The sequence below is a fragment of the Lentinula edodes genome (assembly GCF_021015755.1).
Source record: "Lentinula edodes strain Le(Bin) 0899 ss11 chromosome Unknown C8R40scaffold_16, whole genome shotgun sequence".
NCBI classification, from domain to species: Eukaryota; Fungi; Basidiomycota; class Agaricomycetes; order Agaricales; family Omphalotaceae; genus Lentinula; species Lentinula edodes.
The window spans coordinates 255,134-269,697 of record NW_025764322.1 but is presented as its reverse complement, the minus strand read 5'-3'; the positions used below and the strand labels follow the sequence as shown (position 1 = coordinate 269,697).

The 14,564-nt window shown below is 45.5% G+C and overlaps 7 protein-coding genes across 7 annotated transcripts; 4 read left to right on the top strand and 3 right to left on the bottom strand.

Moving 5' to 3' along the window:
* Positions 1 to 40: 40 nt before the first annotated feature.
* On the top strand, positions 41 to 653 carry C8R40DRAFT_1170224 (uncharacterized protein; the record flags this gene model as incomplete). The annotated part of the gene is made up of 2 exons (XM_046231504.1): positions 41 to 218; positions 265 to 653. The coding sequence occupies 2 exons, from the start codon at positions 41 to 43 to the stop codon at positions 651 to 653; spliced, it is 567 nt and encodes a 188-aa protein (XP_046086731.1).
* Positions 654 to 788: 135 nt separating this feature from the next.
* C8R40DRAFT_1170223 (uncharacterized protein) lies at positions 789 to 1,962 on the bottom strand (the record flags this gene model as incomplete). Its single annotated transcript, XM_046231503.1, has 4 exons — positions 789 to 1,175; positions 1,227 to 1,554; positions 1,604 to 1,641; positions 1,693 to 1,962. The coding sequence occupies 4 exons, from the start codon at positions 1,960 to 1,962 to the stop codon at positions 789 to 791; spliced, it is 1,023 nt and encodes a 340-aa protein (XP_046086730.1).
* Positions 1,963 to 2,791: 829 nt separating this feature from the next.
* On the top strand, positions 2,792 to 6,927 carry C8R40DRAFT_1237006 (RIC1-domain-containing protein). The gene is made up of 17 exons (XM_046233421.1): positions 2,792 to 3,052; positions 3,113 to 3,220; positions 3,273 to 3,457; positions 3,507 to 3,712; positions 3,763 to 4,147; positions 4,200 to 4,430; positions 4,491 to 4,527; positions 4,578 to 4,632; positions 4,686 to 4,750; positions 4,806 to 4,922; positions 4,978 to 5,211; positions 5,271 to 5,535; positions 5,596 to 5,681; positions 5,737 to 5,974; positions 6,024 to 6,118; positions 6,170 to 6,493; positions 6,550 to 6,927. Exons 1-17 carry the CDS (start codon positions 2,900 to 2,902, stop codon positions 6,787 to 6,789), a joined length of 3,024 nt encoding a protein of 1,007 aa, XP_046086729.1. The 5' UTR covers positions 2,792 to 2,899; the 3' UTR covers positions 6,790 to 6,927.
* An 87-nt stretch (positions 6,928 to 7,014) lies between these two features.
* Positions 7,015 to 8,577, top strand: C8R40DRAFT_1160560 (Clavaminate synthase-like protein; the record flags this gene model as incomplete). The annotated part of the gene is made up of 10 exons (XM_046230025.1): positions 7,015 to 7,039; positions 7,063 to 7,125; positions 7,189 to 7,354; positions 7,408 to 7,429; positions 7,481 to 7,502; positions 7,560 to 7,661; positions 7,715 to 7,775; positions 7,917 to 8,121; positions 8,183 to 8,323; positions 8,371 to 8,577. 10 exons carry the CDS (start codon positions 7,015 to 7,017, stop codon positions 8,575 to 8,577), a joined length of 1,014 nt encoding a protein of 337 aa, XP_046086728.1.
* Positions 8,578 to 8,922: 345 nt separating this feature from the next.
* C8R40DRAFT_1146570 (uncharacterized protein) lies at positions 8,923 to 10,733 on the top strand. The gene is made up of 7 exons (XM_046229514.1): positions 8,923 to 9,072; positions 9,122 to 9,418; positions 9,470 to 9,507; positions 9,556 to 9,883; positions 9,936 to 10,269; positions 10,349 to 10,562; positions 10,629 to 10,733. Exons 1-6 carry the CDS (start codon positions 9,055 to 9,057, stop codon positions 10,450 to 10,452), a joined length of 1,119 nt encoding a protein of 372 aa, XP_046086727.1. The 5' UTR covers positions 8,923 to 9,054; the 3' UTR covers positions 10,453 to 10,562; positions 10,629 to 10,733.
* C8R40DRAFT_1170220 (uncharacterized protein) lies at positions 10,678 to 12,127 on the bottom strand (the record flags this gene model as incomplete). The annotated part of the gene is made up of 5 exons (XM_046231502.1): positions 10,678 to 11,064; positions 11,119 to 11,446; positions 11,496 to 11,533; positions 11,585 to 11,863; positions 11,921 to 12,127. The coding sequence occupies 5 exons, from the start codon at positions 12,125 to 12,127 to the stop codon at positions 10,678 to 10,680; spliced, it is 1,239 nt and encodes a 412-aa protein (XP_046086726.1).
* Positions 12,128 to 12,706: 579 nt separating this feature from the next.
* Positions 12,707 to 14,153, bottom strand: C8R40DRAFT_1170219 (uncharacterized protein; the record flags this gene model as incomplete). Its single annotated transcript, XM_046231501.1, has 5 exons — positions 12,707 to 13,090; positions 13,142 to 13,469; positions 13,519 to 13,556; positions 13,612 to 13,890; positions 13,947 to 14,153. The coding sequence occupies 5 exons, from the start codon at positions 14,151 to 14,153 to the stop codon at positions 12,707 to 12,709; spliced, it is 1,236 nt and encodes a 411-aa protein (XP_046086725.1).
* Between the last annotated feature and the right edge of the window lie 411 nt (positions 14,154 to 14,564).

Here is a 14,564-nt window from a genome sequence, read left to right as displayed (position 1 = left end):
CTGAAATTTCATTAGCGTATCTCCCCGGAAGCAGTCTGTCATGTTTTCCACGCAGAATCCACCAGCGATACAGCGAATACCTTGGCCAGCATCAGAAGAAGTCGTGGGGGAACGAGGATCTGACGAAGAGGAGTATGGAACGAGGCGGAGGAAACTTGACAATTATGACCAATGGATAATCAATGATGGCGATTTCGCGTGTTTAGCTGAGCCTGAAGGTCTGCCTCGATATTCCACCTCGACATTGACTAAATTTTCTCGTAGTGACAATTTCACAACTTCTACACGATCGAAATACCGGTGTAGACAGCTGGATTGCATCTGACGGAAGGGCGTGTATTGTTTACCTCATTCGGAATGACGAACCTTCGTCAGAAGAACTACCTAGTGATTCCAAGAACGCTTCAAACATCAACCTGTCCGAAAACGACCAACTTCAAACCCAAAAGCTTGACAATCCCCGTTTTGCTGATGGGCAATGGAATGTATGGATGGGTACGTGTATACACCACTTTGAGACCCCTCGTTGGGTACAGAGACAAAGGCGTGTTGAACCGGAAGAACACGGCTCGGTCTACTTTGAACCCAGGCGTGCGGTTCGACTGGCCATCAATGCGAAGTTTTCGTTAATTGCGGTTGGCATGCTCGGGTGAGTAGGTGTTTTTTTACAACTCATACATCTTATTTTTTGACTATACATTCTGGAGACATCGAGTTAATGTCATGACGTAACGCACACAAATTTCCCTGCACAAACAGATGACCGATGCACTTATCACTCACAGCATTTAGGTATCGTCATCCAAATCATGTACATACAAAAATGTAGGACGCTCCTGACCTTCTGGGTACGTTGTCGGGGGGCTCGAATACATCCAGTGTAGTTCAGGTGACAGATGCCTTTCAGGGTGTGGCAAGACAGGTAACGAACGTCTCATAACAAAGTACTTTGTAGATCGTCGAAAAAGTGCAGGGATTTGATCAGCAAATTGGAAGTGTTGCAGGTCGCATGCCGCTGCGCGAAAGTTGAGATGTCTTCGATTCTTTCGGAGAACAGCATCAAATTGCATGACAACGTCGTCGATTGTGGGTCGTTTGACTGGGTCGTCTTGGACCATAGAGCCGACGAGCGGTTTCAAAAAAGAAAATCGTCCACAAAGACTGGAATTTCTGCGCTGTGTTTTGATCAGTTATTTCACGCTTTTTAAAAAAAACAAGAACATTACCTCTGTAAAGTTTGCGCGCATGAGGTTACCAATGTAGTATATATCAGTCGAGAAAGGATTGGCACGTTTGTACTTTGGTGCATGTTCAGGTGCTGACTTGTCACCTCCCCTCAATATTCTTTCCAATGGGGGGACTGTACTTTTGCTACTGTACATATGAGAAAGGCCAAAATCGATCAGATAGTATTTCGGCCAAAATTGCATTCGAAACCCAGCACGCTTAGCTGCGCGAAATGGGTCTTCTCTTGCCTGCCAGGGACGTAGAGTATTCCAGCCTTTGGGATACATTCGGGAGCCATCCATCATGATGTTCATCTCTGTGCAGTCGCTGGTTTGCGTAAGAAAACCTGAGAATGTTAGCAAAGTGTTTTACATACCCATGGGCAACAAGATGTTCATGCATAAATTGGATACCCTGGTCATTTTCGGAGTCAGAAATATAGAAGGGTTCCTAGATATAGCATACTTCGAGTAATTGTTGTATGAATGCAATGACTTCCCCCACGGTGTCGAATTGTGGGTTCTCAAATGGCCTTAAAACTGGCATAACAATCAAGTCCATTTCACTGTCTGGTACCGGAAAGACGTCGTAGATAGGGATACAGTGGTTGCGAGGATCTGAAGCAATAGATTTGTCGGAGAAATACATGCCAATCTTAACTTCTTGTGGATGGATTATTCGTGATACTGCTTTGAGCATCACAGGTTTATTGTCAGATATCCGCACAGCGTCCATTATTGATCCCTGTAACAATAAATAAGACGGCAATTCAGATCATATAGAGGTATTCCACTCAACGTATAGAGAGAGTTCTTCCGTGTCGAACATGGCCTCCGTCCGGGGTAGAGGCTGGGGTGGGGGTCGGTTTGGCTGATACCGTGCCCGTAACCTGAAGCCCACATTTTCTAACCATCTTGCATTGTCCACCCAGAATTGTTCAGCTTGATTAATTGCATAGGGAGCTACTAGACTCTCTGCAGACTTGGAAGAATCAGCGGAAAAGCAGCAAGTCATGTACACAAGTAATGAAGGTTGCGAAGAAGGAGTTACGTTTAACGTACTAAATTCTGTCGACGGGCCGGAAAATACCGACTGCATAATCACCTTGCTTGCTAGGTCCTTTGCCACCCCGTCTTTACCAAGCGCCCGTGCATTTTTTTCACACACTAGGCGCTTTAATCTCACTCTAGCTCGCTCCGATGTATTTCTTCTAATCCTTGTTCATGCACTCATACACTACTTTACCTTTTGTTACCATACAACCTTGGGTTCAACTGTGAGTGTGGGTTGGAATTTATGAGAATGCAAGCAAGGTTTATCGTGCCCCGCAGGGGTTCGCTAGTGGAGGACACGTTCCCTTGTCTTTCTCAAATAGTGTGATCTGCTGGGGTCATAGACGAGGTTTTCTGACTGAAAGATATTATTGTTGAATATATGTTGACAAGTCTGAACATGGCCGTTCAATTGAATAAGCTAGGCCTTTGTATGTACTCAGTTTATGTAGCCAGAATTCCATGAAGTGAAAAAACCAAGCAAAAACGCTTTAGGCCCGTTAGCGCATTTCGGTTTATTACCACCACCAAACCGGATCAGAGTATTACCGGGTTTCCTCTCACCACTTGCAATTAATGGACAGTATATCAGCGTCTTAGGGAGAATATTCCTCCCAATAATGTACTTCCCCACTTCCACAGCAAGGCGACTTTCGACAGTTCCGGCTCTCCCTAATATTCCCCCGGAAAATGTCCTCACAATATGCCCCAGTCCACGTAAATCACTGTTCTGTACACTTACAAGAAACGGTATCTCAATCTGGCGCGTTCGAGTACGTTGGACATACCATAATACTCTATTGCGTAAAAGCTCAATACCGACGATGTGTTAGCCTTCAGCAAATCTTGCATTTCTTTCGCGTACTCCGATATCTATCATCGACCATGGAGAGAATAGAGAGGCGCATTGGTCCCCAGATGGATCTCGTATTGTTATCAAGGTCGGAACATGACGGTTTTCCTATTCGAAGCACTAATTTGTCATTACCACAGACTTCAGACTCGTATCTTGTACTTGTAACTGTCAAGTTTCATCCAGATGAAACCACCTATCAGGCTCCTCCTCTCTCAGCAAACGCTCAAAGAAATTTCTTGGCTGGTCCCGGAGAAGCGTTCCCCCTGAGTAGTGTGAGCTTACAGTTTGAAGGGGTCATTCGAGTCGAAGGAACGCTAGTCAGGTGTGTGAAGTCACTTTCTCAATAAGCACATTGTCTGAAATTTCATTAGCGTGTCTCCCCGGAAGCAGTCTATCATGTTTTCCACGCAGAATCCACCAGCGATACAGCGAATACCTTGGCCAGCAACATCAGAAGAAGCCATGGGGGAACGAGGATCTGACGAAGAAGAGTATGGAACAAGTCGGAGGAAACTTGACAATTATGACCAATGGATAATCAATGATGGCGATTTCGGGTGGCTAGTTGAGCCTGAAGGTCTGCCTCGATATTCCACCGTCTCGATATTTACTAAATTTTTCTCTCAGTGACAATCTCACAAATTCTACACGATCGAAATACCGGTGTAGAAAGCTGGATTGCATCTGACGGAAGGGCGTATATTGTATACCTCATTCGGAATGACGAACCTTTGTCAGAAGAACTGCCTAGTGATTCCAAGAACGCTTCAGACATCAACCTGTCCGAAAACGACCAACTTCAAACACAAAAGCTTGACAATCCCCGTTTTGCTGATGGGCCACGGAATGTATGGATGGGTACGTGTATACACCACTTTGAGACCCCTCGTTGGGTGCAGAAACAAAGGCGTGTTGAACCGGAAGAACACGGCTCGGTCTACTTTGAACCGAGGCGTGCGGTTCGACTAGCCATCAATGCGAAGTTCTCGTTGATTGCGGTTGGCATGCTCGGGTGAGTATGTGTCTTTTTCTCGTGCGGCTCACCGGTAGTCATTGTTCATCAGAGGCGGTATTCAGTATACCACTTTCCCTGCTGACGAAGGTGCTGTACCGACTTCACAACAGATCGAGATACACAACCCGTTCAATCGACGTACTGGAACTGTGTGCTCAATGGAATGGAGCTCGGATGGATATGTCTTGGCTGTTGGCTGGCAGCATGGCTGGGGATTGTTCAGCGTTGGTGGCAGATGTCTGGTGTCTGGTTTTGGTGTCGAGGATGTGGACGAACAAAAGTGCGTCCCATTCTTAAAGAAGTGCTGAATTTTGTTAAATTCACGGCTACCTGCAAACAGATTCCAAGATACTTTCATGAATGGCGTAGTCGATCTTGTAAGTGCAGTTCCTACTATCTGTGCATGACCACAGCTCAGGCAGATTAGTTTTGGGCACCCGGAAATTTCGAGTTGATTGTGCTCGCTCAACCTTCTTTGAAATGTATGTGACCTGGAACCTCGATGCAGTCAACCAGTCCCTCACTCTCGGAATAGCTATCGATGAACAACTATTCGTAATCCCCTTCGCGAAAAGCGCTACAACTGGCCAACATTCTCCTGTATGTTCTTCCTTTGATGATTCCAGTCTTGTATGTTAATGTATTGTATTGGTAGGACAACACGCGGTACGCCTTCTTACAACTCGAAGATCGTGCTCTGGTATATCGTGGTGCAGACCAACCCGATATCAGCATCATTAATCCGGAATCAGACGTCTGGCAGCATATCAAGGCAAACTTCTCTTGATCACGGATTTGAATCTGCTCTAATGGTCCCACTTTCTCAGGTCCCTCAAGGTTACCTCGCGGCGAACTGGCCTATACGATATTCCTCTTTGAGCTCAGATGGGCGCTTGATTGCCATCGCCGGTCGGCGGGGCCTTGTCCATTACAGTGCTAGCTCAGGTAGATGGAAGTTATTCACCGATCCAGTGCAAGAACAGGCGTTTTCCGTTCAGGGAGGGTTACTTTGGTTTCATCATGTGTTGGTTGCAGCGGTGGAAGTATCCAAAACGCATCAGGTATAGTAACTCTGGGTCATTGTCGCTGTAACTTTTTGAACCTATTATCGCCTACCCAGATAAGACTTTATTCCCGAGACCTAGAGCTAAGCAACCAAAATGTTCTGCATCGCGAGGTCATGCCTTCTCCGGTTATCATACTGTCCTTAGTGGACAACTCTCTCCTCGTGTACTGTGCCGACAACACCCTCTTCCATTTCTTGATTATCCCGACTGCCGATACCATTAAGCTTCACCTTTGTGGAAGTATCACCTTCAATGGAGTCATAGCAACACCTAGCGCAGTAAGAATGCTAAGTTGGATGATACCAAGTGCTCAAAAACGTATGTCTTAAATTCATTCTTTTACTAGGAAGAAGCTTGCCTAAACCTCCATTCCTTTAGAACTCGGAGATCCTGTCAACGATCTTGCTGTTGCGGCAGTGCTCATGGTTGTTGGAGGCCAGCTTGTTCTACTGCGACCTAGAAAGGTGTATATCTAAATAAGTTTACTGCTTTTTTGGCAATGCTAATCAATGTCTACAGTCTGCAAAACAAGAAGTCAAATATGACATGCAAATATTCGCGGAGCGTATTGAATTCTGTTGGATACATCTTCGAGGTATCGCCGCCCTGGAAAACTCGCTGTGGGCTTTCGACGGCAGAGGAATTCGCGTTTGGCTCAACGCTTTGGCAATCGAAGCTCCTGCAACACAAGATCAGAATGAAAATGCAGAGAGTGTCAAGGAGAGTGTAAACATCCCACTTGAATTTTATCCATTATGTATGTCGTTGTTCGCTATTGAGTTCCTGCATCTAAGACGTTGCTGTAGCGGTCCTGATGGATAAAGGAATTATCATTGGCGCTGAACACGAAGTCGCCGCTCGGTCAAACCTTCCCTTTGTCATGTTTCGACATGCGACGAGTGTGAGTCCTTGGCGAAGTCTTCTTATCAGCTTCTCATCCAGTTTGTTGCAGTCACATCTGTTTCTACACCACATCCTTCGATCACATCTAGAAGCCTCTCAAGTCAAAGAAGCGGTTGTCTTTGCCTCTCATTACCAAGATCTCGTGTACTTTGCACATGCGCTCGAGATATTGCTCCACGATGTCGTTGAACATGAGACAGACTCAGAGTTAGATAGTGGGTCTGATGGTCAAGAGGTCCTTTCGAAAGTCGTCGAATTCCTGGACTATTTCGACGCCGCGTTGGATGTCGTAGTTGGATGTGCGCGCAAGACTGAAATGACTCGCTGGCGGCGGCTATTCGATGTCGTGGGGAATCCTAAAACACTTTTCGAGGTCCGTGCACTGTCTGTTTCCTCTAACTGCACAGATCAGTTAATGGTATTCTTCAGACATGCCTGCAATCTCACAGATTGAAAACCGCAGGTTCATATCTCCTGGTCTTGCATAATCTAGAACAGCTAGACGAGAAGAACGTGGATGCGATCCGGCTCCTGAAGATTGCCATGGATGAGGAAGATTGGCAACTATGTCGTGAGCTACTACGTTTTTTGCGGTCCATCGATGATTCTGGTGTGGCTCTTCGAGACGCACTAGCGCAAACCGGTCTGGTGGAATTGAAAATAGCATAATTTTGCTTACGGACTAGAAGCCAGGAACCTTATCTATATGTTGTACCGTTTTAGAGAGTATTTATACGCCTGTCTGGCTGACATACAAAATATGGGTAATACATCGATAGCGGTCACTAGGTACATGTGAATTCCGGCTCTCCTTTTGTGTCCTGCGACTACATATCACTGTTCTGCGGTCATTATGTCGTCCAAGGTATTTCCAATCAGATCATAAATGCTGCAATGGTGACCTCGACGACGTTCTATAGTCCATTACTTTTACCCCAGAAGGGGCTGTATGCATCTCATATCCAGATCTCATTTCTTCGCCGTTAGAGTTGCAAGCTTCAATTGGTATCTATGGTCTTCATCAAAGACCCCCAGCTTTATTGACGTTCCACGTCACGGCTTGGACAGAGAAAGCCTTTGGATCAGATCCCTCGTCGCTGGGTATCATTGTTGTCACCGGACTACCGCCAGTATACGCTGAATTGCGTGAACGGCTCCTCAAGCTCGCGTATTATTTCAGTGAACTAGATAATACTACGCGGGAGAAGTATACCGATGCCTCGAGTCGATATAGGTGCGTACTGGGTCGTACTCACACGAACTGAAATTGATTCGTTCTAACAATAGTTTTGGGTGGTCCCATGGAAAGGTGTTTCGAGCTCGGTAAATATGTGGAGGTACAAGACTGACGGCATAACAGGAGATCATGAATGGAAAACCAGGTGTGTTCCTCTCTTCGCGCTATCGCTCACCCTACTGATGACTGGATTATTTCACAGACTTCTTGAAAGGATCGTTCTACGCCAATCCCGTTATAGATGCTCCCTCTGTTTTTGAACAATATAGAACCTCTTACCCCGAATACTATGGCAATAACATCTGTAAGAAAATACAACCAACATTAATTTGATTCTGCTTTCACCATGGTGATCAGGGCCAGATACCGAGGAACCTGGGGTGGAGGGATTCGAGCAAGCATTCAAGAACCTTGGCCAGTGCGTTGAACTTATCAATCGTTGCCAGAAATCCCATGTCCCCTGTAGGTTTGTCTTCAAAATTGGCTGTGAGCTTGCGGCAGCATGCCAACCCTTTGGTATTGAGTTTTTTTTTGACACATCGTGCTCATATTACTCAAGGAGAAATCATTCAGCGTTGAAACAGTTCTCGAATTCGAACATATCTCTCCCTACGCTAATCAGCACATCCGAAACCACAAAGGCACGGCTGCTCCACTATTTCCCGCCTTCAGATGATGCCTCCGTATCCCATACAGAGGACGAACCAATTGATAGTTGGTGCGGTTTTCACTTAGATCATTCTTTGTTGACTGGATTGTGCTCGGTGAGTCTAATTTACTCGAACTGCTAAGACATGGGTTTTGACTTCTGACCGTCTACCCCAGGCCATGTATCTTGAAAAAACTGATTCGGCAACGGAACCAAATGTAGTCCCTTCGCCGTCGCCTTCGTCTGGATTATATATACGAACTCGAGGAGGCGATCTGACCAAAGTATCGATTCCTGTGGATTCTTTGGCTTTCCAGGTTAGTTCATTCATATTCGCTGAATCATACTAAATAACACATTTTAGACCGGAGAAGCTCTAGAAGTCGCAACTGGTGGAAAATTACGTGCTACCCCTCATTGTGTACGGGTCGGTGGTTCTCCTGGTGTAGGCAAGGTCTCAAGGGAGACTTTCGCTCTCTTCATGCAGCCCAATGTTGATCAGCAACTTTCCCCTGATATCACATTTGGGCAATTCAGCAAACGCGTGTTCGAGGAGCATTACAGTACCTGATTTCGTATAACTAATCATGAGTGCTTGAAACCTCTTGAACCGTGCAGAGTTCGTCTTTGCCATCTCAAGATGATTGCGGTGAAGTATTCGACGTCGTCCTGCATACGGATAGTACGGTGACAATGGTCCTAAAAACAGGGAAGTGCAATTGAGAATGACGAGAAAGACAACGCAGTAAGTGAACGCGTCCTCCATTATAAGGTGCGGTCCGGTATTTCCCAGGCTGTTGATAGTGTGGGTGGGCCTACGTTAAACGTAACTCCTTCTTCGCAACCTTCACTACTCGTGTACATGACTTGCTGCTTTTCCGCTGATTCTTCCAAGTCTGCAGAGAGTCTAGTAGCTCCCTATGCAATCAATCAAGCTGAACAATTCTGGGTCGACAATGCAAGATGGTTGGAAAATGTGGGTTACAGGTTACGGGCACGGTATCAGCCAAACCGACCCCCACCCCAGCCTCTACCCTGGACGGAGGCCATGTTTAACGCAGAAGAGGTCTCCTTATACGTTGAGTGGAATACCTTCTATATGATCTGGATCACAGTCTTATTTATTCTTACAGGGATCAATAATGGACGCTGTGCGGATATCTGACAATAAACCTGTGATGCTCAAAGCAGTATCACGAATAATCCATCCACAAGAAGTTAAAATTGGCATGTATTTCTCCGACAAATCTATTGCTTCAGATCCTCGCAACCACTGTATCCCTATCTACGACGTCTTTCCAGTAGCAGACAGTGAAATGGACTTGATTGTTATGCCAGTTTTGAGGCCATTTGAGAACCCACAATTCGACACCGTGGGGGAAGTCATTGCATTCATACAACAATTACTCGAAGTATGCTATATTTAGGAACCCTTCTATATTTCTGACTTCAAAAATGACCAGGGTATCCAATTTATGCATGAACATCTTGTTGCCCACGGGTGTGTAAACACTTTGCTAACATTCTCAGGTTTTCTTACGCAAACCAGCGACTGCACAGAGATGAACATCATGATGGATGGCTCCCGAATGTATCCCAAAGGCTGGAATACCCTGGATCCCTGGCAGGCAAGAGACGACCCATTTCGTGCAGCTAAGCGCGCTGGGTTTCGAATGCAATTTTGGCCGAAATACTATCTGATTGATTTTGGCCTTTCTCATATGTACACTAGCAAAAGCACAGTCTCACCATTGGAAAGGATATTGAGGGGAGGCGACAAGTCGGCCCCGGAACATGCACCCGAGTACAAACGTGCTAATCCTTTCTCGACTGATATATACTACATCGGTAACCTCATTCGCGAAAACTTTACCGAGGTACATAATATTATTGTTTTCCAATGCAGGGCGATAACTCATAAAAACACAGCGCAGAAATTCCAGTCTTTGCAAACGATTTTGTTTTTTGAAACCGCTCGTCGATTCTATGGTCCAAGATGACCCGGTCAAACGACCCACAATTGACGACGTTGTCATGAAATTTGATGCTGTTGTCCGAAAGAATCGAAGGAATCTCAAATTCAGGGCAGCGGCATGCGACCTGCAACACTTCCAATTTACTGACCAAATCCCTGCACTTTTTCGACGATTTACAAAGTATTTTGTTATGACACGTTCGTTACCTGTTCTGCCACACCCCGAAAGACATTTGTCATCTGAACTATGTTGGATGTATTCGGGGTCTCCCACAAAGTACCCAGAAGGTCAGGAGCGTCCCACATTTTTATATGTACATGATTTGGATGATGATACTTAAATACCATAAATGTCTTCTTGCATCAGTTGCCTTATATTCTCACTTTTGTTTGTCCTGTAGGGATCTTTGTGTACGTCACATTATGATACCCAAGTCAATGTCTACTCGCAATTTGCAGTTTCCCCTTTGATCAATTCAGCCCGCTCCCAACTTCGAGTGACCTCGCAATATGTATGTTGAGTCACAGCATATCCTATAACCAGCTGCACAGTGTGTATACCACAAGAGTCGGGAAGCAAAGCCAGTACATTTCACTTGCATGTTTGTGGGCTTACATTCTTACTTTTAAAGCACTTTAATTTATAGACACAGTCAGACACTTACTACTACTGGACTACTACTGGTATTGTTGATACTACAGATCATTGTCCAAATCATGGACATAAAGAAATGTGGGACGCTCCTGACCTTCTGGGTACTCCGTTGGGGGTCCTGAATACATCCAGTGTAGTTCAGGTAGTAAACGTATCTGAGGTCGTGACAAGACAGGCAAGGAGCGTCTCAGAAGCAAATACTTCGTGAATCGTCGAATAAACGCGGAAATGTGATCATCAAATTCAAAGTGTTGCAGGTCGCAAGCAGCTTCTCTGAAGTTCACAGATTTTCGATGCTTTCGGACAACAGCATCCAATTGCATGACAACCTCATCAATTGTGGGTCGCTTGACGGGGTCATCTTGGACCATAGAGTCGACGAGCGGTTTCAAGAAAGCAAACCGTTTACAAAAACTAGAATCACTGCGCTATTGGGAGTTTTCAGCTACCTCACTTCCATAAAGGAACAGCAGTACTAGTACCTCTGTGAAGTTTTCGCGGACAAGGTTACCGATGTAGTATATATCAGTCGGGAAAGGATTGGCATGTTTGTACTTGGGTGCATGTTCAGGGGCAGACTTGTCACCCCCTCTCAATATCCTTTCCAATGGGGGGACTGTACTTTTGCTACTGTACATATGAGAAAGGCCAAAATCGATCAGATAGTATTTCGGCCAGAATTGCATGCGAAACCCGGCACGCTTAGCTGCGCGAAATGGGTTGTCTCTTGCCTGCGAGGGATCCAGGGAGCTCCAGCCTTTAGGATACATTTGAGAGCCATCCATCATAATGTTCATCGCTGTGCAGTCGCTGATTTGCGTAGGAGAACTCGAGAATGTACGCAAAACGTGTAACGTACCCGTGAGCAACAAGATGTTCATGCATAAATTGGATACCCTACTCGTGTCTTGAGTCAGAAATGTAAAAGGGTAGATAGATACAGCATACCTCAAATAATTGTTGTATGAAGGCGATGGCTTCCCCCACAGTATCGAACTCTGGATTATCAAATGGCCTTAAAACGGGCATTACGATTATGTCCATTTCAATATTTGGTACTGGAAACACGTCGTATATAGGGACACAATGGTTGCGAGGATCTGAAGCCATATCTTTGTTGGAGAAATACAGGCCAATTCTAACTTCTTGAGGATGGGTTATTCGTGATACTGTCTTTAGCATTACAGGCTCATTATCAGAAATCCGTATTCCGTCCATTATCGAACCCTGTGAGGATAACTAAGACTATTATCCGCCTCATATAGAAAGGAGGATTCTACGTACATACATAGCGACCTCATCCGGGTCAAACAAGGCTTCGGTCAAAGTTAAAGGCTGGGGTGGCGGTCGATTTGGTTGATATCGCGCGCGCAACCTATAGCCCACACTTTCCAACCATGTTGAATGCTCCACCCAGAATTGTTCGGCGAAGGTGATTGGACGAGCAGGTAGTAGGTGTTGTTCAATCTCGGTAGAAGAGCAGCAAGCCATGAATTCGAAGTAAGGAAGGACAAAGCAATCAACCGCACACAAGTTCTGCGTCAACGGCCCGGAACATTCCGGACCTAGCGGCGAAATGGAAGAGGTACACAACCGTAACGACGTCCTTTTCCAAATTCCCACATGAATACATACTCAGCGTTCAATATATACGCGCTTTCGCATTCATGCGACACGATATCATAGGCTCGGCCTTACGTTTGAACTTACAGTACCTTTGCGAACTTCACTAGCATGATTATGGTGACAACAGTGGTCTATTCGATTAGGCAGCCGAAATATCAATCCCCATAAGCTCATTCTTATGGTACGCACTCATACACGCTCCAAGGACTTCGAGCCAGAGAGACTAAACACATACATATGTATCGGCTTAAGCTTGGCTTTCTCCGACCCTTGTGGTACCACAATGCTCGTTTACTTCGAGCTTCAGCTAGGGTCATGTACGCAATTAGCTAGAAATATATTGTAGAGGATGTACATACAAGCTGAAGCTGCTGAACATTGTTGACAGCGCCTTGTATCGGAAATTTCTTTGGTGGTTTCTACATACTACTGGTATAGTTGATACTATGAATCATCGTCTAAATCATGGACATAAAGAAACGCGGGACGCTCCTGACCTTCCGGGTACTCTGTTGGGGGCCCCGAATACATCCAGTGTAGTTCAGGTGGCAAACGCCTCTGAGGTCGCGACAGGACAGGCAAGGAATGTCTCAGAAGCAGATACTTCGTGAATCGTCGATTAAGGGCGGAAATTTGATCAGTCAACTGGAACTGATGCAGATTGCATGCTGCCGCCCTAAAGTTGAACCATCTTTGCCTTCGAACAACGATATCCAATTGCATAACAACGTCGTCAATTGTGGATCGTTTGACGGGGTCATCTTGGACCATAGAGTCGACGAGCGGTTTCAAAAAATCGAACTGTTTACAATAACTGGAATTTCGGCGCTAACAGTGTTTTTTGTCAGCTATCTCACCCTTGCGTCAAAAAAACAATACCTCAGTGAATTTTTGGCGGATGAGGTTACCAATGTAGTATATATCAGTCGAAAAAGGATTTGCACTTTTGTACTTTGGTGCGTGTTCAGGTGCTGACTTGTCACCCCCTCTCAGTATCCTTTCCAATGGGGGAACCGTACTCTTGCTGCTGTACATATGGGAAAGGCCAAAATCAATCAGATAGTATTTCGGCCAGAATTTCATTCGAAACCCGGTACGTTTAGCTGGGTGAGATGGGTTGTCTCTTGCTTGCCATGGATCTAGGGAGTTCCAACCTTCGGGATACATTTGAGAGCCATCCATCATGATATTCATCCCTGTGCAATCGCTGGACGGCATATGAGAGCCTGAGAATGAACGCAAAGTGTCTGGCATACCCATGGGCAACAAGATGTTCATGCATGAACTGGATACCCTGGTCACTTTCGTCAGAAATGTACACAAGTTGACAAATATAGTAATGAGCATACCTCAAATAACTGTTGTATAAAAGCGATGACTTCCCCAATAGTATCGAACTGTGGGTTATCGAATGGCCTCAGAACCGGCATTACAATTATATCCATTTCACTGTCAGGTACTGGAAAGACATCGTATATAGGGACACAGTGGTTTCGGGGATCTGAAGCTATGACTTCATTAGAGAAATAGAGGCCAATTTCAACTTCTTGTGGATGGATTATTCGTGAGATTGCCTTAAGCATCACAGGCTTATTGTCAGATATTCGTATAGCGTCGATTATTGATCCCTGTAAGGATGATTGAGACTTTGGTACACTTCATATGAAAGGAGCATTCCACGCACATAAACAGAGGCTCCTTCGGCGTCGAACAAGGCCTCAATTAAGGGTAGAGGCTGGGGTGGCGGTTGGTTGGGCCAATATCGCGCGCGCAACCTATAACCCATGCTTTCTAACCATTTTGAATAATCCACCCAGAATTGTTCAGCGGAGTTGATCGGTTGAGCAGGTACTAGATGCTCTTCAATCTCAGTAGGCCGGCAGCAAGCCATAAAATCAAGGTTGAGGAGAAAGCGAAGAAAACAATGACATGTACAAGGTGACCCACAAATTCTGTCAGGCCCGGGATACCGGAGTTCAGCATTCTAAAGTCACGTGATATTGTGTTCCATGAGGAAGCTGAGCTCATTTATTCTCTCTTTCTCTTATAGCACGCACTCCTGGAAGAACGCTCCATAAATTTTTAGCCGGAGAAACTATGCACGCAAGTTCCGCTCGCGCCCCCTGCATGGATCCTGTAGACTCTTCTTACCTCAATATCGGGCCTCATCAAGAGCGACAAATGGTCAAAGGGTCGTGTCTGCATTTGGCTCGAAACGTCATATGTAGAATATGGATGCACTCATGATCTGAAGCTCCTGAACATTGCCGCCAGTGCCATGTAACTATTGGAGATTTCTGTG